Below are 24624 nucleotides of genomic sequence, written 5' to 3'. Positions count from 1 at the left end.
TAGAATCTTAATTTATAGTTACTGCATTTCTTTTTCTAAATGCATACAAATCTGTGAATGATGATTACCATTGAAGCATATTAAAAATTACATAAAATGCTTTCTGCATTATAAAAAATGAAAATGTTTGCTTCATAGATCATATAAAATAAGTCCTAAGCCAGAAAATTCAAGAAAGATTATCCATAGCTCAGGGAAAAATTTCCAAAAGAGCCTGGGGAAAATTTTAATTTATTTGTTTATTTGAATGGCAGAGAGACAGAGAGAAATCCACTGATTCACTCCTGAAATGCCTGCAATAACTAGGATTAGAGCAAGCTGAAACCAGGATCTGAAAATATAGTCTAGGTCTCTCACAAAGGGGGTAGTGATCCCAAGGACTTAAGCTTCACCTACTAACTCCCAAGGCACATATTAGATTCAAGCTGTGACAGAAAGCAGTGCCAGGACTTGAACCCATGCTCTCCAGGACGTGATGTGGATGTCCCAAGAAGTCACTGCTATGCCAAACTCCCACCGCTAGAAATTTGTTTTTAATAAAAATGTCATTCCTAGAACTCTAGAATTTTCCTGGATTAAAAAATAATCTGTTGAAAACCACTGGAGGCTTTGTAAGTGATTGGAAACATTTTGAAATAAAATTAATGTTTAGAAGGTCTTTACGACTTAGCCAAATACTCATAAATATGCGGAGCCCTCCCCATGGTGGAACTGCGTTGAAAAGATAATATCCCCTAACCTATTACAGGGTTGCATAAGATGTGAATTTACTGTCCGTGCTGAAGTGACTTATTTACCCTATCAGTTCTTATATCTCTTTCTTTTCTGTGCCTTTAGGAAATTACGAAGGGATTATCCCTCAAAAATCTTGATGAACCTGAGTACAGCTCTGCTCTTCCTCAATCTCATCTTCCTCCTGGATGGCTGGATCACTTCCTTTGATGTGGATGGGCTTTGCGTTGCTGTGGCCGCCCTATTACATTTCTTCCTTCTGGCGACATTTACCTGGATGGGACTCGAAGCCATTCACATGTACATTGCACTAGTGAAAGTGTTTAACACTTACATTCGCCGCTATATTTTAAAATTCTGCATCATCGGCTGGGGTGAGCCCTTTTAAATGTAGTGATGTTTATTTCTTTTTCTGATGAGTATTGCCGGGTTCTCCTATGAAAATCTTTATGTCAAACTATAATGTTGTTCAGAGTAATTTTTAGAAGTGTTAACAGTCTACGTTGGTGACATTCACTGAATAAACTTTTTAAAAAACTGTCTCACAATAACTGACTAAATTTAGGAGTAAAGCAATAGCCCTAGTTCCTGAGTCACCTAAAGTTTATTTCCTGAGTCCAGAGCCAGCCCACCCAAGTCCAAAAGAAGCAGCAGCTGGTAGCCAGTGATATATTTCCATTAGGCCAGCAAAATGAGAAGGGCGGTTGAGACTCCATATTTTACTCATCCCCAGGCACTTGACCAGATCTTAGAAAAATGATTTGTATTAAAAATAATGAGTGTTATTTTTGTGTGTGCAAAGAGAGGAGTTACAGAATATTAGCCTTGAGCTATCGAACATGAGTCCTCAGTTGGACACGGACAGTTGTGTTGGCCTGTTTGAAATCTGTTCCTTGAAATCCTTTCATTATGTGCATTTCCTATCAGGCCAGGCACTGTAGATCTTTCCCACATTTTTTTTTTTCAGAACAATGTTGAAGTATGAGATATTTCCAAGATCCTTACCAACACGTCAGGAAGTAATAATAAATAAAAAAATATTTCAAGGAAATAGGATTTTAGGTCATAGAGCATCTTCCCACCAAAACAGCCATGGAACCGATTTTTGGTTCTCTTGTTGTGTTTTCCTTGTAGTTTTTCTTGAGATGCTTCCTTTTTTTTTTTAGAAAGAGGCAAAACTGGCTGTCTGAACTCTTGCAGTTTGACACGGTGTCATTGCTGAAACCACATTTGTTTGTGCTGGATTCGATATAAATCCGGCTCTGGGGTCTTTGGTGGGTACCACTAAGCAAACAGAATATTTAAATATCTGTCTTCTAACAGTAAAATTTGACTGTTGCCAGTTAGAGTTGGGTTTTCTATGCCAAGAAGGATATTTTGTTCTTGTCTTTAAAATGCAGACTTTCAGTTCTATGAAGTTTTGATCTTTCTTTTCTGCCCCTGTCCATTGTCAGTCTTGTAAAGCAGTTCCCTTTGCTTCAGCATTTCTCATGTCATGGTTCTTTTAAAACAGGTTTACCTGCCTTAGTGGTGTCAGTTGTTCTAGTGAGCAGAAACCAAAATGAAGTCTATGGAAAAGAAAGTTATGGAAAAGATCAAGGTGATGAATTGTAAGTAGTGAAAGCTTTGTGGAAATTGATCTGCAAAGAATATATGTTTCTTAAAAGGTTTAGTGTAAAGTGCCTATGCCAATCATGAGGATGTCATTTTAAAAGGTTGAAGTTCACTTCCATGATATGCCAAGACCTCTAATGTACCATAGGTTGAATCAGTTGAAAAATTTGAATGTTTCAGCTGCTCTTTCCCACTAACCTTGTGCTGTGTTGTTGGAGGGAATCCAGAAGGCCAAGTTACAACCTCTAGTCTCAGAAGACAAATTCTGTTTGAGGATGTTCCACTAAACTTGTACTTCCTCAAGCCCACACACATTTTTCAGAAAGTTCAATAGTATCAGTGAGTGACTCAGTGCCCGTATGAGTGCGATGTGGAAAAGTAGAGTAGAGAAATTGTTGCATGCTTGAGCAGTGGAGAAAGTGCCTCTCAGGATAGATCAAGGTTAGTCTCTTTGTGCACTTGCCCTGGCTGAATAACTTCTGTATCCAATCAGTTTTCTAGGCTGTAACATCCTCTCTTGGTTTTGCTTTTTCATGTTTCTAGAACAGACTCAAGAGGAGGAGGACAGCATGAATCTACGTCAGGAATTTCCAGACTTTAGAGGATCATTAAGGTGTAAATAAAAGTTATCTCTAGGGATTAATAGCCTTATTTCAGGAACCTTTAAAATAGGATTTATTACAATATAAGTCAATGGATTGTGTTATGGCACTTTTAAATGTATGTTCTTTAGTAAATCCTTGTGTTATGGACAAGTCTTAATAAAAGAGCATTAGCCAAGAGTCAGGAATTCAGTTAGGTAGTAGAATTCCAATTTATGCAGGACAACTATTGTCTTTGTGGAGGTAATATTCCGTTGTGGAATGTTTGAAAATAAGGTTCATTTATTCTAGGATCTCGAAAAATTTTGTTTTTATTTAATTTGAAGGAGTGGGGCTGCATAGAGAGAGAGAAAAAGAGAGAGAAAGAAATCTTTGATGTTCTGGTTCACTCCCCAAGTGGCCAGGGCTGTGCCAGGAGCTTCCTCTGGGTCTCTCCATAGGTGACAGGGACCTAGGCACTGGGTCATCTTTACATTCTGTGACCAGGCTATTCACAGAGCACTTCATCAGAAGTGTAGCAAATGAGACATGAAGTAGAATCACCGTGGGACATTAGTTTCCTTAAATCAGTCTCAGTTTTTGAGGTGCCTAACAATTTCTAGTGCATTAATAAGGTAATGCGACATCTGAAAATTACAAAAGTGGTTGTCAACTTTGCTTGTAGTGTATTTTCCCAAAGTAAGGTTTCAACTTTTTGTCATTTGTTGTCTGAAGTATATACTATTTTAATTATCATGTTCTGGCATCTCACAAGTATGATTTTTATTCAGTATATATTTGTAATCATTGGTCAGAAGTGTCTATAAAAATTCCATGTTCTCTATTGTAATATTGATGGTAGTTATTTTGTGTATGGTAATGAACCCAAATTACATTTGACTTAAATGAGTATCAGTTTGTTTTTTGCCTAGGACACAATACATGGAAATAGACAACCACTGACATGAATTTTGCGGCTAAAATTGCAAGGACCAATGGCTTTGCAGCTGGTGTTGGCTTCCTTTGGCTTTGCATTAGATGACTGCTACAGCTTTGTCACTGTTGTGTTTGAAGCATGGAGCAAGAATAAGGATGTTTAACAGATCTATCAACGATAGCTCTCTCCAAAATCCGTTGGGCAGATTTCTGCTTCCATATTGTTTGTAGGACCCCCTTTAAATACAAAGAAAAAAATGTGGCTGTTTTTTCCTTTCTAAGAGAAAAGGTGCACAGATATGGTTTAGGGTGAGCAAGAGTAGTTTTTTGACACCAAGTCAGAATTGAAAAAGCCACCTGATTTTCCTTTTGACAGTGACCTAGCTAGATATTAAAATGACAGTCATCTATGAAGAAACGCAAAGCAAATACCTCTGAAAAGATGAAGGATGAAATTGAAGGCCAGGGACGCCAAGTAACTTTTCTTAAGGGATTTGAAAGAGAACTCTACAATGGTACAAACTAAGTGAAAGAAAGTCCTAGATAAACAGTGCAGCATGGCAATAAATCTTTTGTTTCTTTTTTTCAAGATGTAAATCTCTTTCCCATTTCTTCTTTTTCAAGCTGTTGGATTCAGGATCCAGTCATATTTTATGTGACCTGCACTGGGTACTTTGGAGTCATGTTTTTTCTGAACGTTGCCATGTTTATTGTGGTCATGGTGCAAATCTGTGGGAGGAACGGCAAGAGGAGCAGCCGGACCCTGAGAGAAGAGGTTTTAAGAAACCTGCGCAGTGTGGTTAGCCTGACGTTCCTGCTGGGCATGACGTGGGGTTTTGCTTTCTTTGCCTGGGGACCTTTAAATATCGCTTTCATGTACCTCTTCTCCATCTTCAATTCGTTACAAGGTAAGAGAAATGGTGATTATTTCCCACTTTGTAATTTTGTCCTACTTGTGAACAGCTTCCTTTCAATAGATGCCATGTTAGGTTTCTGCGAGTGCAGTTCCAGGCACAGGGTGGGTACCTTTCCGAAAGGTCTTCACTCAGAAAATGAGGCAGCATGTCAGCTTCATCTGTTTTTCCCCCTAGGATGTATTGCTAGCACTTAAAACAGAGCCAAGCAGGTAGTAGGAGTTGCATAGATTCTTGTGTGTGTGTGTGTGTGTATATACATCATATATTAAAAAGTATATATGTATATAAGTATACATTCCTGAATGAACATTCTTTCATGTGTATATAATTTTGTATGAGTGAGTAAGTATGAAGCAGAGTGCCTAGTTGAGAGCCCAGTGGGAAATTTTAAAGGATGTGCTGTTATCTTATTTAAAGCATGACTGAGTGTTGGTAATCTTCATAGACCCCATTCCCATGTAGGTGTTCCAGTCATGACCAGAAGAATAGCTTGACTCTACACAAGGACAGAAACAATCCACCTTGATCCATTGGCTCTTTGTATTTTAAATAAACATGATGCTGTAGTTAGAAACTTATCTTTTCATGAGACTCAGCATTTTCTACAAATTAACAAGCACTCTCCAGCGGGCAACTTTGTAGAAAAAGGCACTGCTTCCTTCAGGGAGCTTACAGCCGAACTGCTAATTACTTTCATACTGTAGTACACTCTGTAATGGATTTAACTGTGAAGCTGAAGTGGGTAAATATTACTTTTTCTGGAAATTTTAAAAACTTTCTTTAAGTTATTGGTTCTTCCCTGTATTCTGCTCAAGTTCTCTCCTGTGAGGAAGCGCCAAGAGGCCAACACTCCAAAAGCAACTGGATGACAGTGTGGAATAGTTTTTAGCAGAGCAGTACTGTTGGCCTTACCTGAAGCTGCTGGTGTTTCAATTGAGGTGTGCAGGGATCAAAGAGCTAATTAAAGCTGAGCAAATCTGAACTGGGCTGAGAAACATGTTTGAAGTGCTTAAGTGGGTGTTTTCCACAGTTGTGGTCTGAGAAATGTCTGTGTTTACCTGCCTGGGAGTGCTGGAGTAGCTGCTATCCATCTGTGTCCTCTACTGTCGTATGAGCTGGGAAGCCATTTTTCACATAGTAGGAGTTCAGTGATTGGTACATGATTGGATTGTAGATGAAGATACGTTAAGGATACTCTCAATCCAATCTTAGACCTCTCTAACACTGATATGGGTCCATTATTTCTATAATTTTTTTGGAGTTAGTTTTCTTTAACAGAAGAAATGCATATGCTCACTATCTTTAGTAAATAGAATAATAAGCTTCAATTGCACCTCCAAAGGTTGGAAATGGAGTGGAAAGTGTATGAATATATCTTCCCTGGGATCTAGATTTGTAAAGTATTTCTCTAATCTCTTCAATAATATACAACAAATAAGTGCCTAAATCAATATTGACAGAAGTGTCTGTTAACATTAGAAATTCTGTGGTTTTTATATTTCAGGATTGTACATGAAAGGCACATTGATCTGCCAGCCCAACCTTGGTTTTGCTTTTAGAATTTCCTGGCAACTTCAGTATCCTTCAGCAGCTACAGTTGTCTGTTCAGCTCTGTTTCCATTAATGAGAATTGGGATGTTTTATTCCTCCCAGCTTGGGTCTCCTGTCAGGAGGAAAAAATGTTGTAAACCATCATCAAGTCAGTATATTCATAAATCACTGGCTTTTAAGACTGATTTTAAATTGTATAAATTCAGAACAGACTTTGCACATCCAGTGATATTAAAAAACACCTCTTAAAAAGAAATTTTAAATTAAAAACAGTGATACAAAGCATATGAGTCCATGAGCTGTTGCTTGCTGGTTGGGCTCATACAAATTGTTCTCAGGACCCCTTAGAAAGTCATATAATGGTTTTTATTACGAAGTTGTTTCTTGAATCTTCTGAGAGAGGCTCAGTTGTTAGAAGTATTTGCTTTATTAAAAGAGATGTGTAGAATTTAGACAGTTTAAAAAACAATTAATGCAAGATTAATGAATATGATTCTTAGGCAAACGACATCTTGTGTGTTTCTGTATTTTTTTTTCTTTGTGACACTCTTCATTTCAGTAAAATAACTTGACACGGTACCACTGCTTAATGGAGTTTATATTCTAGGGGAGGATAATGTTGAAAAAGTACCCAAAAGAGCATGGTGTTGAAACATAGTAGAGAAGACATGATGTCTAAGCTGAAATCGGAAGGCTCGGTAGGTCTAGAGGAGGTGAACAGTAGATACCTGTGGGGGACAGACATTTCCCGTAAAAGGCAGTTTGTACAGTATGGGCACGCAGTCTTTAAAAGGCTGGTGACATGGCTTTCTCAGATGCACATTTTATAAAGATGAGGCTAGGAATCATGTGGAGAACAGAAGAGAACAGCTCAGTAGTGTCTAGAGAGAACAATACAAGACTTTGACAGTGAGTGGATTTAAAGTGGTCTGTGATAGGAAGGAGCTGAAAAGAAATACATGAGTCAACAGAAACTTAGATTGTACAGTGCTATAAAGCACTCCTCGGTAGCCTGAACACTGCACTTTCGTCTCTAGAGTTATTAGGGCAAGTGGTCATCTTCTTAATGTGCTATTACAATTAATCAATGCTTGTCATTGTGGGACTTACCTATGGGTGAAAATTTAGAATTTAACAGAGTAGTCTGTAAACCAAAGCTGCATTACGCTAATTTAACTTTAACTTGTCGGGCATCTATAGCTCAGCAGGGAATGGTTTTGAATGTCCCAAGTCAGGAGTCAGAAGGATCTAAGCTGAGTCTGTAGAGACCAGGGCGTATGTGTAGAGGAAGGCATTCTGAAATGCTTATTCTCAGTTTCATTCACTTCTCTACAAATGTAATTCAAAGATATTTTTAAATCTTCAGTTAATTTTTCAGTATTCTTAGAAATAACCTGTAGAGGTATATGTGTATGCAGATGCAGGTATGTGTCATTATTAATAATTGTATATAGGCTATAATTTTATATATAGTTTATTTCATATTTTGCCTATATTTTAAGTTTAGACATGTTTGTTTTATATGTGTTTTATATAAACAGCAGTATAATTTACTCACCAAAATCATGTTAAATGGATAACAGAAGATGATTATGATCTGGGTGGATATGAGAAAAGTTTTGCTTAAATGAGCAACTGAAATCACAAGGCGAATCAAGGCTGAGACAAGGAATATTATGGTCCAACTTTCTACATCAAATTGCTTTACTGTTTTTATTAATCAGCTTCTTTGGTTATATAATATATCAGTCATTTCATTAATTTTTCACTGTGAAATGAAACAAAAGTATGCATTCTTAAATTGGTAGACATATATTTCCATCTGCTATTACTATTTTCACTGGTTTCCTAGGATTCAGCTGGCCAATCATGATATTAATTATGTTTATTTGTTTCTAAAGAATACATCCAGGAAAAAATTGGGAAGTCTGAACATTGTTATCATATGAAGTATTTTAAAATTTTTAAAAACGCAATGTGAAAGGGAATGTGCGTAGGAACATTGGACCTGCTTCTGTAAATGTAATAGAATTCATCCTAGAGAAGCAGAAGTTTTGTCTGGTGATGGAGTCTTGCCCTTTCTCCCTTGGTAACGCCCTCTGTGGATGTGCATGCTTGAATTATGGTCCTGAGATGTCCACTTGTTACACAAGAGCTGAACAATGTCAGAATGCCTTCTTTGTTCACTAATGGAAGAAAAGAATTTGACACTATTAATTAGATTAGGCTTCTTCCCCATATAGAAAGACATTTAACTCTATGCCAGGTTCTTTTTCAAGTTCTTCAGGATGTCTGGTTAACTCCCTTCCAAGAGATTGATGCTTAAATTTCCTTTCCAGGAATTGAAAACAGTATCAATTAATAGTTCAGGCATAATCAGCTTGTCTAATATACGGATATGTGGCAGTGTAATAAGATGTCACACCTACTTCAAATAAATGATGCAGTGGAAAACAAACGGGTATTATCATTCTACTAAGAATATTTGCATTGATGTTTTAAGAGAACAAGGAAGAATAGGTTAAGCTTATTTGTATGGTACATTGTGGTATAAAGAACTTTTGCCCAACGTCTGTGATTTTATTTGCATTCTTGCATCAAGTCTGGGAAATAGATATCTAAAAAAGAGGCATTTTTTCTAGTTTTAGATCAAGAAATTGCAGCTCAGAAAAATCAGTGGCTTTTCCAGTCAACCTCAGTCTAAAAATGTATTATTTGCAAAATAGCATATTTAGTATATTGTTAGGAGGTAAACTATAAAGAGAAAACTCAAATGTACTTTCAGTATTTTATTTCAAGCTTCCTGAGATGTGAATATCTATTTCCACTAAAAATTTAATGAATAACCATTTGAAGACTATATGGGAAGAATCATCTCTTATCTTTACTCAGCAAAAATCATTTATGAAAAACTCTGTTGTTATTCTGTTGGTAAACTAAGGAATCAAAGTTAGAGGTGGGTTTTTAGCCTGCTGATTAAGACAGTGATGAGGAATGCCTTATCAGAGTGCCTGGGGTGACTTCTGTTCCTGGTTCTAGCCTCCAGCTGACAAGGACCCTAGAAAGCCGTAATCATGACGGCCAGTAAGTTCTTGCTGCTTGTATAAGAGACTTATGTTGAATTCCTGGCACCCAGCTTCGGATTGGCTCAGCTGCAGCTTTCAGTGAGATTTGGGAAGACGATGAGAGAGTACTTGCTCTGTCTCTTAGAAATAAAATTTAAGAGAGAAGAGTAAGCCAAATTGTCAGGTACAATCTACTCAGTGTCAGTAGTCTGCCTTGCCACTGTCCGTTTGGTTAGGAACCTCATGCAAGTGAGGTGGTTACATAATCACACACACAATACACACATTCAACTGGTGCCAAGGGAAAGAGATGAAGCACCTTTCAACCCCTGACCTCTGGAACGATGTCATGGGCTGAATCATTACACAGCGCAAGGAAATCACTTACTCATCCTTGGTGGAGCAGTTTGTGCCATTGAGAAATGATTTTCTAAAGGGTATCCTGGTTGTATGAAAGGAAGATTCAAGAAGTTTCCAAGGAGCGCTCTAAGTCTTCAAAGTTCCCCCGTGTAACAGCTAGCTGGCCATTTCCGGTAACAGAGAAACACAGGAACTGTTTGAAGATTTGAATGCAGGCTTGCTGGGCAGCTTAGAAATAATTTAGACTTTGCTTGTCATAAATCAATTACCTAGAGTTCCTGACCTCCTCTACCCAAATAAAAACTTGATTAAATTCTTGACCAATTTTTCCTGTCAAAAAATTCCCAAACAGCTTTATGCTCATGGCCTAATTAAGATATGAGCCACTTATTAACTACCTGCTCTGATTCCATCCTATTTCCCTACATTTATTGATGATTCTCAACATACTATCAGTATCCTTTAGTTGTTAATGAACTTAAGGAAATGAGGACCTGGTGTTTGCTATTTTCTCCCCTTGACAGCATTTTCAGAATAGCTAAAGGGCATCCATATAAGCTCCCCAAAATTCTGTTTGCAGAAATGCATTTCTAAGAGGACTGTTTTTGACAGTTGTTTAGACTTTTGAAAATCAGGCCGAAGATCTGAGAATATCTGTATGACCTATATTTTCTATAGAGGACACACATAACATTGCCTGAATCAAGCAAAGGGTGTGGATTCCACATAGGAGCCAGCTTTCTAGCCAAAATATCTACATGTGTCTTTTTCCCCCACCCCTTATTAGTAAAATAACTCTTGCAAGGACCAAGACTAAACACCATCTCATATGATCTATAGTAAATGTAGTGTGAATACTTAGGAGATTGTTTTCCTCGATGTGTTGCTTAAACATGTAACACATACCAAAAATAAAATAAACATATCAAAAATAAAATCCACACCTTGATGAGACTTTTCAGAGTGCTTTTGGCTGCAAGTGTAGAGCCCACAGCTAACTATCCTTTCACCATCTTTAGCATATATTTGCTGAGTGAGCCTGGCTTGTGTCTCCTGTTACAGTGAACAGCCTTACTTTTTCCACCCTAAAATTATCAGTAACTGACTCATTTTGCCACACAAGAGGGTACTTCCAAAAGTCTGTGCAAAATAAGTTTAAAAGCTAAGTTTATTTTGGTGCAAACCAATTTTTAGTTGATGCATTGAAGGGAGTAGTCAGAATTCATGAAAATGCATGCTATGGGAAAATTATACATGGAGGTGAAAATAGTTCTGTACCAAAATGAAGCTTAGCTTTTAGTTCAGTTTTTCCCACAGTCGTCTTAAAGTACCTTTGTGTTTGCAACACACTTGTTCCAACAAAGTTGGAAATCTTGTGTGTTCTAAATGAAAAGATTGCAATTTTTACTGAGAATTAAGATTAACTTCACCTATAGTAATCATAAACCTCAAGTTAGTGAAAGGAGGGGATAAAAGGAAGACAGGGGTGAATGTGGGATAAGAGGGCAGGTTTCTACCTGTTCATTTAGGGATGGGCATTGTAGCACAGCAAGCTAAATTGCCACTTGGGAGACTTGTATCCCCGGTTGGAGTGCTAATTCATACCTCAGCCATTTGACTTCCAGTGAAACTTCCTGCTAATGCATCCTGGTGGCAACAGATGATGATTAAGTTTTTGAGCCTCTGCCACCCACATGGGAGACTCAGATGAAGTTCCAGGCTCCTGGCTTCAGCCTGGCCCAGCCCTGGCTCTTCTGGGGCATTTGATATTCATTCTCTCTTTCTCTCTCTTTCTCTCTCTCTCTCTCTCTCTCTCTCTCTCTCTCTCTCTCTCTTCTCGTCCCTCCCCCAAGTACAAGACTTCTGTTCATTTAAACCTGATTAAAATGTGGTTTTCCTGACTGTAATATGAAATGGATTCACATGAGCAAGATGCAAAACCAAGGTAAATCTCAGCCAAAAAGAACTGTTATTAAGGAACTCTGGCTTGGATTCATCAAAGTGTTAGTTTCTCCAGGCTCAAATTCATGACTTCTCTTCCAGTGTGAGTCTGTCAGTATGCTGTAAAACTTATAACTCTGAGTTCAGTTTTGGTTCTGGTTAGCTTGTGGCTTCTATGGATAACAGTCTTTATTTCTTAATCCATGAAATAAAGCCTGATACTAGGAAGAATAAAGCGTAACTATATTTGTCCCAAGTCAAAGCTGGAAGCTCTTTCCAGAATAATAGTGGAGCATATTTCTCTGTGGTAGGATAAAGATCCTATTTTAAAGGGAAGAAATTTGGATGCCTAATGTAGAATCTATTAAAGTGTGGTGATTTTAGTTCTGTTTCTGACACCAAGAACCACAAATACATGGGTGGAGGGAACTCGGCATGGAAGCAGAATGGTTCTCTGCTCATTTTTGTGTCCGGATGCCTGTGGCTGTCATGTGACCCATGTTCAGTCACTGCTGCCAAAAGTGTTTGGAATGCGGATTTCAATGCCTCCCACCCTTTCCATGACTGAACTCTAGAAGGAGCGTTTTGTCCCGGAAGAAATTTGTTATGTGATAACAGACTAACTTAAATTCATGTGAAGAGAGCTAATAACTCCAAAGCATAAAAACACCCTCTTTTGAGACTCAATTTTATTTTGAAATGGGCATGCATTTTAAGGCCAAAGGATTTGCCATATTTATGCTTTTAAGCATCATAGCCTAGAACTAAAAATGCAATCATTTTAAAAAATTCTACTTTATCATATTTATTATCTTATTGCATCCCAGTGCAGAGCAGAAGAAGGCCCATTGACGTGGGTTCTCCTTTATCTCAGAATTTTAGAATATGTGACAGATTTTGAATCTGGTTCAGACCAGTATCTGTTAAGCACATTGGATTTCGTGTATCTATGGTCATGTCTGGTTGGTAAAAATTAGGCAGTCTTCTAATATTACATAGTAACGATTTACAACAGCACCATTTCTTAAGTCAGTTTCATCTTTGATCTCATCCTCTCTTTGTCCAGCATCTAATTCTTCAAATAGTTGGCAGTTTAGTACCCCAACAAAGCCACAAAAGTGAAACTATGACCTTTGTTTCTGGTCTTCTTCCACTGTCCCCAAGACACCAGACACAGCCCCTGAAGTTTTTGTATCCCGAGTGTCTGCCATCTAGCAGAACATCTGAATGTTACCAAAGATTAATAGAGTATTATTATTAAGGAAAGCAGTGCCAAGTGAAGTTTACCTACCATCTTCAGCTAAAAGAAAAATCATTTCTTTAATGTGAGGATGTATACTCAGTAGTCAGAATACTTACCTGGAGATAAAAGCCCGTAACTAAATTTTATAATCTCTTCCAGCACCAATATACAATTCTATTAAATGATTATTTAAGAATATATAATAATCTGTATTTTAAGCTGTGTGACAAAAATGTTTCCCCAAACGCATTCAGTCCCAGTTAAAGGAACGTAGAGTCAATATGAGGCGGTGCGTTTCGTCCTCTGACACTGTGAGTTCCAAGCATAAGTTGTCATCTACAACTTGTGTTGATGCCCCGGGCTTCCCCCTCTCTCTGCTCCTTGCTCTGGACCTGCCATCACCTCTTCGAAGCCTAAAACGACCCATTCACCAATGCAAGTTTTGGGACACTTGGGCTTGTTCACACTGCTGGTGATATAAGGTGGTTTTGCTTATTAAAGTGATTTCCTGTACAAAGCAGACTTGTTCTGCTTTGTATTGGTCGTTGTCTGGAGGCCCTGAGCGGCAATCCGATCTAGCCATGCAGAGTGCTGAAAATGAAATCAAACCCAGTGATGGCTACTGACTGTTCCCTGTAAAGGTTAAGCCTCAGAGGCCTGCCTCCAAGAGTTTGTGAGCCTTGAGAGAAATCTTTTCTGACTTGAGAATTCTGTTACACTCTCGTAGACCAGTTTGGGGTGCTCACGTGAGTCCTTCCTCTAACCCCCACTCCCCAGCCCACAGCGAACGGGTCTTTAGGAGGGAGTCTGCGTTTGTTCAGTTTTTTAAACTTGATTAATATTTTTGGCTCATATGTATTGGAGTGTCTTTGTTTATAAATTACATGTAGCAAGTAATAGCATTTTAATCAGATAACTGCATTATTTATGTAGCTGCATATTAAATGATATGGTCATGCTGGTACACTAATTACTACGCTGAGTTCATTGTGATAAACATATTTGAATTTCCCAGGAATTTTTAAAGATGCTGATCATACACTTGAAATCAGTGACCAAAATGTAGTCTGTATTTCCATAGTCTTCAAGTCAAAATATGCAATCAATTTTTAGTAATTTCGGTAGAAATTTATGCTTGGACCTCACTGATGGCCAAACGAGAAAGTAAATCCCAGAGGTGAATCAATCCATAGATATTTATGCTAAGGGACCATCCTGCAGACATCCCTTAGGCTCCTTCTCTAATATTTCTGGAATAACGTATGGGTCATTACGGGTCATTTTGAGTGAACACATTGGAAACCTAAACCATGTAAGCAAAACCTTTGATGTGTTTTACAAACTTAACTGCTTACTTAAATGACAGTACAATTAGTGCTTTTCCCAACGTTTTCAATTGGTGAAGCTTCAATATATTTAGTTTTCTTGATGAATACTCTACATTCAAAAGGAACAGGCAAGTTTTTAAAATTGTTTTATGTTTGTATATTGGGAACAGATTTCATGGCATTTCACCTGTACAGTTTCAGGAGCGTTAAAATACTCCTCCCCACTTCTGCCCCACACACGTCTCCTTCTTTCACTCTTTCATTCTTACATTCTTGTTTCATATTTTCATTTAATTTTTGCAGAGTTATTTTGCATTTACTTTATAATCACAAGCTGAATTCTGCATTAAACAAATAATTGTACAAGCAGTTAGTAGAGAGACCACTGTTACTCTGGAGTGTAGTTAAGGACTATAAATAATAATCAGATCTCAAGAAGTCAATTTAATTGGCCCTTAAGTATAATGCAGTGATTTTTACTTTTATGGCACTCTGTGCCAGATGAGTTCCTACAACCCCTGAATTTGTGTTGCCATTGACTCCTGTTTTTAAATGTTAAAGATTAAAATCAGAGGCTTTTTAAAAAATAAAGTTTCTAAGACATATTTGTTAGATAATGGAACAACCAGATATAGAAGATTAGAGGGAGAAATTGCTGAAGCTTGCTGGAGAGGGTGAAATGTTGAATAAATTCCCTGAAAGTTTGGCTGCCAAAGCACAAGTAACATTATTGATAGGCACAGGAGTAAGTGCAAACACGAAGACATATATTTGCTTGTTAAAATACTGATAAACGGAACTAGGCCAGTTGGAGCCACATGATTGTGTTGATTTTATTTGGCCTGCTAAGATACCTCTTTTATATGGTGCAACCTAATATACTATAATTATAGGAGTAATAATGTTGTGCATAAGATAGAGAGTATTTGCAGCCCTCTCTTTTCCCCTTAATCTTATGGAGTTTTTTTTTTTTTTGAATGTAGTTTTAAGTCAAATACAACTAAGAGCAAAACAGTAAATTCTTCTTAAATATTGCTTCTTTCAGCCTCAACTCTTGGCTAAGTCATATTAATTGCTAAATAGAACAAAGAGAATCTAATTTATGCAGTTATTCTAGTTTTATCTGAATCTTTTTGTCTTATAGGATATAAATGTAGAATACATATTACAAGACTGCTTAAGATCTGTGCTACTCAATGACATAATTGCAAAAATTTGAAATCTAAATTGCATATTTTGTAAGATTTGTCTTGAAAATGAATGTCATTGAGCGCTCGTGTCTTTGTGACAGGTTTATTTATATTTATCTTCCACTGTGCAATGAAGGAAAATGTTCAGAAGCAGTGGAGGAGACATCTGTGCTGTGGTAGATTTCGATTGGCAGATAACTCAGGTAAAGGGGCATGTTGTTCATTGAAATTTACACTTGAGATAACTGTCATTCATTCTTCCCTTGGGAGAGCAACACAGTCCCAGTGGTAGCAAGGGTAGAAGGGCTACATGTGAAGATGCTGACTTGGAATCTTAAAATGAGAGAGCTGGAAGAGATCTGGACTCCGGACTCAAGATGGCCTAATTCAACAACTCAGATACCCAGAAACACTGTTATGTAGTTTGTTTGTTTTTTTTTTTAACCATAAGATGTGTTATTAGGCAGAGAGATGTTCCTCAATGTAGAAAATAGCCAAAGGAAAGTATTTCCCACTTACTTACATAGAACACAGATTGCATGTGTTTCACATGTACAATTTTAAGAACATAATGACACTTCTACTTCCCTTTCACCCCTCTGCCTAACCCTCCTTACTCCTTCCTTTCTTTTTAATGTTAACTTTTACAATGACAGATTTTAATTTGCTTTATAAGAACAACCTTAATCCTCACTAAATAAACAATTCAACAGGTAGTAAGTAGAAAAACCAGCGTTCTTCAGGAATATAGACAAGGTCTATAAACAATGATCAGATCTCAAAATGCCAATTTCACTCATACATTACATGTTTTTGTATTCGATTTATTACTATAAATCAGAAAACATGCTATTTATCTTTTGGAGACTAGTTTATTTTGCTAAGCATGAAGGTCTCCAGTTGCATCTATTGTGAATGACAGAATTTCATTCTTTTATTTATTTACTTTTAAATCTTTATTTATTTGTTATTATTATTATCATTTTATGATACAGTTTCGTTGGCTCCTGGAACTTCCCTTATCCCCTCCCCACTTACCCCCCACCTAGTTCCTCTGTATCATTACTAAAGTATAGGTTCTTCATACACAGTCATATGTCCATCTTTGAGGGCATGGACAATGGCAGAGAGTCCAGCATCCTATTGTCAAGATATAGTAAACAGTTTCATTGTAAGTTAATCTTTTTCAGGAAGTCGAGATGCATACTAAATTGTATCCTCACATCTGGATATGTTAGTCTCCATTTCACAGTTACTGTACATCCCCTTAAATGAAAAGTCACAGTACAAAATCAACAATAGGAAGAAAATTCCATTGTTTGTCTATATCACATTTTCTTTAGTCATCAGTTCATTGATTCAATGTCTTAGTTATTGTCAATTCAGTTACTGGAATTTTTTTTAAATCATTAATAGTTACTCCGCATTCATCAGATATTAAAAGTATATTTTAAACCTTGTATGCACAAGGTTGAAGTTAGAAATATCCATTTCTGTAGTGTATTGTTGCTTTCATGTCAGTCTAGAAACTACTGCCAGCATATCAGGAGATCAGTTGCACCAGATGAATTTTGTTGATTTTTCAGGCTGAGCATATGTGGTATACAGCAAACTAGTAAAGTGATGTCATTTCTTTCAGACTGGAGTAAAACAGCTACCAATATCATCAAGAAAAGTTCTGATAATCTAGGGAAGTCTTTGTCTTCAAGCTCCATTGGTTCAAACTCAACCTATCTTACATCCAAATCTAAATCCAGCTCTACTACCTATTTCAAAAGGAACAGTCACTCTGGTAAGTCATTTGAGGCTGTGATAAAATGTCCCCATACAGTTCTCATCTGGTACATTTTTACTACTGCAACTGGGCATATCTTGAAGATTAGTAGGTCACAGTGCCAGCTGGAAAGCTTATTTTAAATTTATAATGTAAAGTAAAAGCTTATTTGAAGACCTTAGGCAGAACCTTCATGAATATGTTATCATTTTACAAGTTTTATAATGCATCCTATGTCTAAATAACTTGATGACATCTGAGGATTATTGGAACTATAGTCATTTGATTTGAAAATAAATTTTCTTCTAAAATTATTACATTTTGGCGTAAAAGTTTTGTCTTAAGTGTAAGTTGAATCACTGACTCTTTCAGAATAGAATGAAAGCTACTCTCCAAGTTGGCATGGTAACAGGAAGCAGCACTGTCTAGGATTTAATTCCTTAACACTTCAAACTTTTAAGACTTAATTCCTTCATAGAAGTGTTATTGTTTAAATTACTAATTAAGTATGAAACAGTGTAAAGCATTATATGGAAAGTGATAGCAAGCTGTAACTGTCTTTTCATATTGCATTTTTCACGATATTCACAATGACCCACATGTTTTAATATCGAGTGTTATGAGTGTAGGAACGATCCTGACACTAAAGCAGAGGTAGAGATTATTGTACCCTCTTTGAAAGTAAATGAGTGCTGTGAAAAGTTATAATTGTTTAATAATTTTGAAAGAAATAAAATTATTACTTTTCAACACTAAAGCCCTGGCAATAACTATTGACATTTAACACGCAGCACAGGATAAATAATTAGGATAAATTACGGAAAGATTTAAAAGGAAAATGAGAACAACTTTTTAAAGATTTATGTATTTATTTATTTGAAAGAGTTACACACAGAGAGAGGGATTGTGGAGGGAAAGGAAGAGAGACAGAGACAGAGAGAGAGAATGAGAGAGAGAGATCTTCTGTATGCTGGTTGACTCCCCAGATGGTCACGTGGCTAGTACTGGTACAGACTGAAGCCAAGAATAGGAGCTTCTTCCTGATTTTCCACCTGGATGCAGGGGCCCAAGCCCTTCAGCCATCTTCTGCTGCTTTCCCAGGTGTTTAGTAGGGAGCCGAATCAGAAGTGGATCAACTGGAACTCCACAGGTGCCCGTGTGGGATGAAAGCATTTCAGTTGATGGCTTTCCCTGCTATGCTGCCATGTTGGCCCTGAAACTAACTTTGATTTTCAGTTTACTTAGCTATTAAACACTGAACAGAGAAATGGCACAGAAAAGATGTATATTTGGCTTTTTGTAAATAAACTGTGTGATGTGTCTTTAATTATTCGCATTGAAAACACTTAAATTGCAGATAATCTTTATGTGTCCTGTGTTCATTATCTTTTGCACCTTGACACTGGAGTGGCCACTGTCTGGGATTTGTGATGGTAATGAGGGAACAATTTGAGTATTAGAGAGTTTGTTAATATCAAAATTAGTTAACTTGCTAAGAATTCAGAACCGATTAAGACAGCAGTTTTTAAAACTTCTTGGAATCAAGCACTTTCTAAGGAAATAAAATAAAAGAAATTCTCTTCCAGCGTAAGGTTATATTTTGAAACATATGTGACTCATACGATACCATAGACATGATTATTATATATATTTGGTTTTTATATATGTGTCACCTGTGATTCAGGTATTTTTTATACCTTTGCTAAACTTGAAAATCTATACACATCTCTGCTTGAGAGTACTTCAGTAAGGAATCTGATAGCAGGTATATGTTTGAGATAGCTTGTTCTGCCTATTTGATAATGCCTTGGCATCAACTCTTGAACGTATAATAAGGGATTTTTTTCAGTTTTTTAAAAAATAAGATCCTAATTCTGTGTTCCCTTCTAAAATTCCAGTAATGCCTGATCAATCAGTTATGAATGATTAAGAATTAGATCAATTGCATTATTCTGTCTTTAGTATAGGTAAGAATAGCTAACCTGGTGAGAGCCACTCTTACAAGATGAGAGAAGGTAACAGAGTAGATCATCTGGAATGTGGGATGCACTGGAAGTCTTACAGAGAGAAAGAACTATAGGATACTGAGGAAACCTGGCTAGAAATTAGAGAAGAAATTCAGGAATAGAGGGAGTGAAAACAGATTTTGTTGTTTCAAAATGCTGTATGAATTTCTTTTAAATTTGCTTTTTAAGAATATGTTAATGTTTTTTGTTCACTTAACCAAAAAAACTTATGGGGCAAAATAGATTCTTGCAAATTGGCATGATAATGCAGTTACATATATGTCATTGCTGCTATGATATAAAAAATCCTGATTTCCAATAAGCTGGCTTCAAATAGCCGTTAGCTACCAAGCCAGTCTCTAGTGAAGCAGCTTATATTACTGGAAATCACCCAGGGTTTGCAAAAGGTTGCTGCATATCATCATGAATATCTGGTTGGTTTGTTTCTTGGAATTGATCTAGACATTCATATGTTTATGGTGTAGATAATATCTCCTAAGAGCATTCCTTCACCAAAAGTGGATCATTCAGGTAAAGTTTTGTTACTTTTATAAATGCATGAAATTTTTATAAGGTAATAAGAGTATTTGCATGAACTGAGCTAAGAATCTTGCTGCACCAGCAGAATGGCTTGTTCTGTGCAGTACTTTTCAGCTAGCACGGTGTCCTTCCTGCACTGGAGTTTCAAATAATGGTTTGCTGTGCTGGCTGTTCTCTGCATGGGATGTCTGCAAGCTGCTCCTTCTAGAAAATGTACCATGCTCTAGAGTGAGCGGTCACATGAGATGTAATGATAAGAAGATTAATGAAAAGCAGTATATCAGAGTTTTTTCAAAATAGAAGGACATGAAATTATTTCACTTTTCTACCACATTTTGGATTACTGGATAAGTCATGGTACATTCATAGAAGTCATCAAAGATAAATTGTCAATTCCAAGCCTGCTTTGTGAGGATTTTTGTGTGCTTGACATTTCAGCATAGGTCAGATAATATTTCATTTCCCTAGCCCCTGGTTTTCAAACTTGCAGCTGTGATCAAAATTTATGCATAGCACAATTTAATATCTAACCAGAAGACTGAGGACAGTATTTATAATATGACTATATAATACATACATATATAAAAAACAGCCTTTGGCTAAATTTTGACTTATTAGGCTGCAAAGCCCCATCATATTGAATGATATCTGGAATGGAGCTGGTCAGCATCTCTAAAATACATGTTCCTTGAAGTTGTCAAGGAAACATAATGCATATATCATTGACATTTCGCTGAGAATGTGTGGTGCTTAACAAAATTGTTCAGAAAAGTCTCCAGTGGAAAACCAATGGCTAGTGAATTTGCAAACTTAAGAAAGCACAGACTCCATCAGCTTGCTGAGAGCCAAGTAGGAACAGGAGCTTGGCATTAGGACTCTTTGGATCTGTTCTCATCAGCACTGGTCCGTGCTTCCATCCTTCTATCTTCTCCTTATTCTCCCCATTCTCTACATGATCCATCTTTTCTCCTTCCTGGCCTCAACTAGTGTGACCTGAGAGTGCTATAATCTACTTAGCTTTAACCTTATTTAGTGTTTTGCCCAAAGCAGTGGTTGAGTTATTTGAACCATTCCCCATGACAACAGATATCATGATGATGACTGTTACTAATTATCGATGGATTTAAGTGTTTTAGCACATATTGGGTGCAACTTACTTGAAGCATGAAAACTTACAGTGACTAATCCAATTTTGGAGACATGACCCCAAAAAACAGTTCTTTTAGCATAGAGATTTTTACCTTTTCCATGGTATATAGAGAAAGAATAACTTTCAGAAGCCAAGTATCTCAAATTTTATTCTTCATCAGTGTAAGACCTCTCTAATTTGGTTAATTCCAAGGTAGAATTTCTCTGTATTGGAGGAGGAGGGAAGGCAGGCAGATACATAGAAGGTATCTATTAGATTCATGTATATAATTATATATAGATAGTATATATGTAAAGAATAGCACTGAGTAAATTTCAGAGTACCCTCAGAGGTACTTTTAGAAATCTTTGGGTCTAGAAGAATAATATTCGAATATGTATTATATTAAAAACTCAGGGAAGAAATTGAGCAGCCCTGTATTACTATCAGTTGCTTTGAAACCATAGCGTTGTTAATAAAAACAAAAACTTTTCTACTAAATATTTCAGATAAAATAATTTTATATTCTATAACTAAAATAATAATTCATAAACCATTTCCTTTTATTATGTTCCAGCCATTGCACACAAGCTAAAAAATCCATTTTAGAAAAAAGCCTTCCAAGTATCCTTTTGATGACCTTCATTCTCTTTTATTCTTCAAGATTCTTTCAATGTAACTTTACAAAATTTTCATTTTATAAAGGATGAACCACTTCGTTTGAAAAGGATGAAACATGTGTAAGAAGTAGAGGGGAGTGTAACAAATCCTTTTGTGCCCATAAACTCACCACCAACTAAGCATCCCTACCAAATTTCCTTCGCTGTACCACTTGGCAAATGTGTTAGATATTAATCCATTTCTTTCATAATGTTTTAGCATGCTTTAGTTCACTTGTAACATTATTTGTTACATGCTTTGAGGCAGTTGACGCCTACATTGTGAAGTGATTTTTCAGATGCTTGTATTCATTGGCTTTTTAAAAAATGACACTTATAAAAAGTTTCTTGGATCAAATCACATCACAGATTGTTAAAGGATAAACTAGCATTCTGAGACTATTAAGAATGCACACTGAAGATGAAAACCTGGAATTTTAATGTCTCCTATTGCTTAACCTATGAAAGAATGTATCTTGCTTTCGTTGGCATGCTTCCTTAATGTGAAAAACGGGGTGTACAGTGCAGTGGCCCTAGGTAAGTCCAGCCAGTCTTGCAGGCTAATTCCTTGTATCATTTCTTGCAGATAATGCCTCGAGAGACAAGTCTTTGTCAAAACTGACCCATGCTGATGCAGAACCATCATCAATCATCCCTGTCCATCAGGTCATTGATAAGGTCAAGGGTTATTGCAATGTTCATTCAGATAATTTCTATAAAAACATTATCATGTCAGACTCCTTCAGCCACAGCACCAAGTTTTAATGCGTTTTCACAGGAAGGAAAGGATTCAGTGTGCAGAAACCTGAACATCTGCAAGCAATGAGAACTACAAGTACTAGATGTAACTGTGCTATCACCTAGGTAACTGAATATGTATGAGAAATGCATTTTGTTCAGAAAACTTTCATGACATTCAGAATATTTTTGGTGTATTTCTTCCATGGAGGCACTTCTTTCATTACTATAAATAACTTTAATTCTGCAAGCAGTATGATTTCCTTGTCACACACGATAAAATGTTTCAAAGAAAGAATTGTATCAGACAAATCGTAATTTAAAGACACTGAAATTGAAGGAGAAAAGAAAGGCAGAACTAAGGGAAAGCCTAGTTTAGAACTCATTTGTTCCCCACCCCGCAGATAAGCCCGCGTCGGCCCTCCATTCTGTGCCATCCCTCTCAACAATAAAAAATAAGCTAGTATTTGCAACTCTTGGAATGTTCACAAGCCCATCCTCATGCTATTTTGCAAGAATAGACTAGTATTTTCTCTTTTACAATGAGATTTCAAGCACATAGAGAAAAGAATATTTGACCCAGTGATTTAAAAGTGTTTTCTCATGTCTTAAGCATGAGTATGATATCCTTAAGGAAAAAAAAACATTTTTTTTCTAATTCAGGATTTTGATCCAGTTAATATGAAGCTATGGAAATTTCTAATATTTTTCCGATTCTATTGAAAATGCAAGACTCAGTCATCATTGCTTGTTAGTATTTAGTCCCACCAATTGAATCCTCTGTAGTAGTACCTCATTAATGCAGACCTCCCCAAAGTTAAGCCTGAATCTGCTGCACCTGTCCTTTCTTCCTGGACTCTACCCTGGTCCCCTGGACTCGGGAAGAATTTGCATTCAACACCTGTGTGCAAGAAACCATCTTCCTTTCAGGAGACACACGGATGGGATTCCACAACCCTGTCCTTGTTCCAGTTGCACAAATGGAAACCTCTAACTTCCTCTTTTGTTAAGGAATACAACCTGAGATACCTGGATGACTTATAAGAATTGAAATCATTTATGTACATGTGAGTCCACACTTGTTAGCCAAGGAACTGCTTATACTGAGTTGTCCAATTGTAGTATATAAGAGCGTGAGGAGACTTGGCAAGATAACTAGTGTAGTTTTTGTGACAGTCTGCTGCATTCAGTCTGGCATCCTATGAGGCAGCCTTACGAACTCACAAACCACCCTGAGTATTGCGCAGTTGCTTTTCCTTGTTTTGAGGAGTTGAATCTAGTTCCTTAGAATCTGGCCGCCTGCTGTTCCTTTGCTTTTGCTCTGGGCTCTCTGGAGGGTGGCAGTTCTTGGGCAGCAGCAGTATAAGAGGTAAGAAAAGGAGGTATGTGACAGATCCAGTCTGCTTAGAAGCAGAGGTTTTAGATGAGCTGAGCCCATGGAGGCCTTGCAGTAGTACCCGGGAGGAGACATAGGAAGGCCTGGAGGCCAAGCAGCACCCCTGAGCACCTCTTACCTTTCCCTGAGCCTCAGTCATGAAGCTTTCATCCAGGCTCAAACACAAGAGGACATAATGTGCTGATGGATTTTTATTACCAGTCATTTTACATGAGCCTGAAGCACATCAGGGAGATGAGCATTGTCCAGTGCTCTCCCACAGGGGACAGAGTATTTAGGAGAAAAGAATAGTAAATCTTAAGATCATTCACAGCAATACAGCCAACTCCTATTCCATAGGCTGGTAGTAATAGGCAGCTTAATGTGGCAGAGTTTGTATAAATTAAATCTTAAAACTCACTAAATAGTCATGTATTCCCTCCCTCAAACCGTAGATACTCATGGTGAGTTTTACTTAGATAGCCTGCCCGAAGTGCTTTACTAAGTTATATAAAGTAACATAGTTTCAAAAGCAGCTTTGATTTGATTATTTATATTCACATTTTTTTTCATTTGACAACAATGCAGCTTCACTTTAGAAATTTTGAAAAGCTAGATGGTGAAAAACAAACAACTGAACTGAAATATTTGAATCAATTTTTAAGACTAAGGCAAATTCTACCGTCAGTTGTAAACACGCAGTTCCCAGCTGTGTTTAGTACCTTTACAAAGCAGAGGGGTTAGAGTTTAGATTGGGAACCAAAGTGTAGGTTAACCCACCATTAGGAGTAATATCAACTCGGCCTTGGTTTCTCCCCCATATTTTAAAAACGATATTGTATTAATATCTTACTCTGGGACCTTGGGGTATTTTCCAATCTTCTCACTATTATTTGCATTGTGTAGGTTTTTCCTTATCTATTATTGGCCTAGACTCTTGTATAT

The 24624-nt window shown here is 37.0% G+C and overlaps 1 protein-coding gene across 4 annotated transcripts in view; it reads left to right on the top strand.

Moving 5' to 3' along the window:
• The window catches only part of ADGRG6 (adhesion G protein-coupled receptor G6), a 134031-nt gene extending 111370 nt beyond the window's left edge, over nucleotides 1–22661 (top strand). For 2 of the 4 annotated variants that reach the window (XM_058670936.1, XM_058670932.1), the window contains 7 exons: nucleotides 838–1106; nucleotides 2246–2342; nucleotides 4488–4771; nucleotides 15560–15661; nucleotides 17098–17250; nucleotides 19724–19769; nucleotides 22153–22289. In XM_058670936.1, the coding sequence (XP_058526919.1) occupies nucleotides 838–1106; nucleotides 2246–2342; nucleotides 4488–4771; nucleotides 15560–15661; nucleotides 17098–17250; nucleotides 19724–19737 (919 nt within the window). In that variant the 3' untranslated portion in view covers nucleotides 19738–19769; nucleotides 22153–22289. Of the gene's footprint in view, nucleotides 1–837; nucleotides 1107–2245; nucleotides 2343–4487; nucleotides 4772–15559; nucleotides 15662–17097; nucleotides 17251–19723; nucleotides 19770–22152 lie in introns of all 4 variants that reach the window. The other 2 variants (XM_058670927.1, XM_058670923.1) reach the window with 1 other exon arrangement.
• The last annotated feature ends 1963 nt before the right edge of the window (nucleotides 22662–24624 follow it).

Source organism: Ochotona princeps, chromosome 1 (genome assembly GCF_030435755.1).
Source record: "Ochotona princeps isolate mOchPri1 chromosome 1, mOchPri1.hap1, whole genome shotgun sequence".
Classification (NCBI taxonomy): domain Eukaryota; kingdom Metazoa; phylum Chordata; class Mammalia; order Lagomorpha; family Ochotonidae; genus Ochotona; species Ochotona princeps.
The sequence above is the reverse complement of the archived record's forward strand: the minus strand, read 5'-3'. Positions and strand labels throughout refer to the sequence as shown.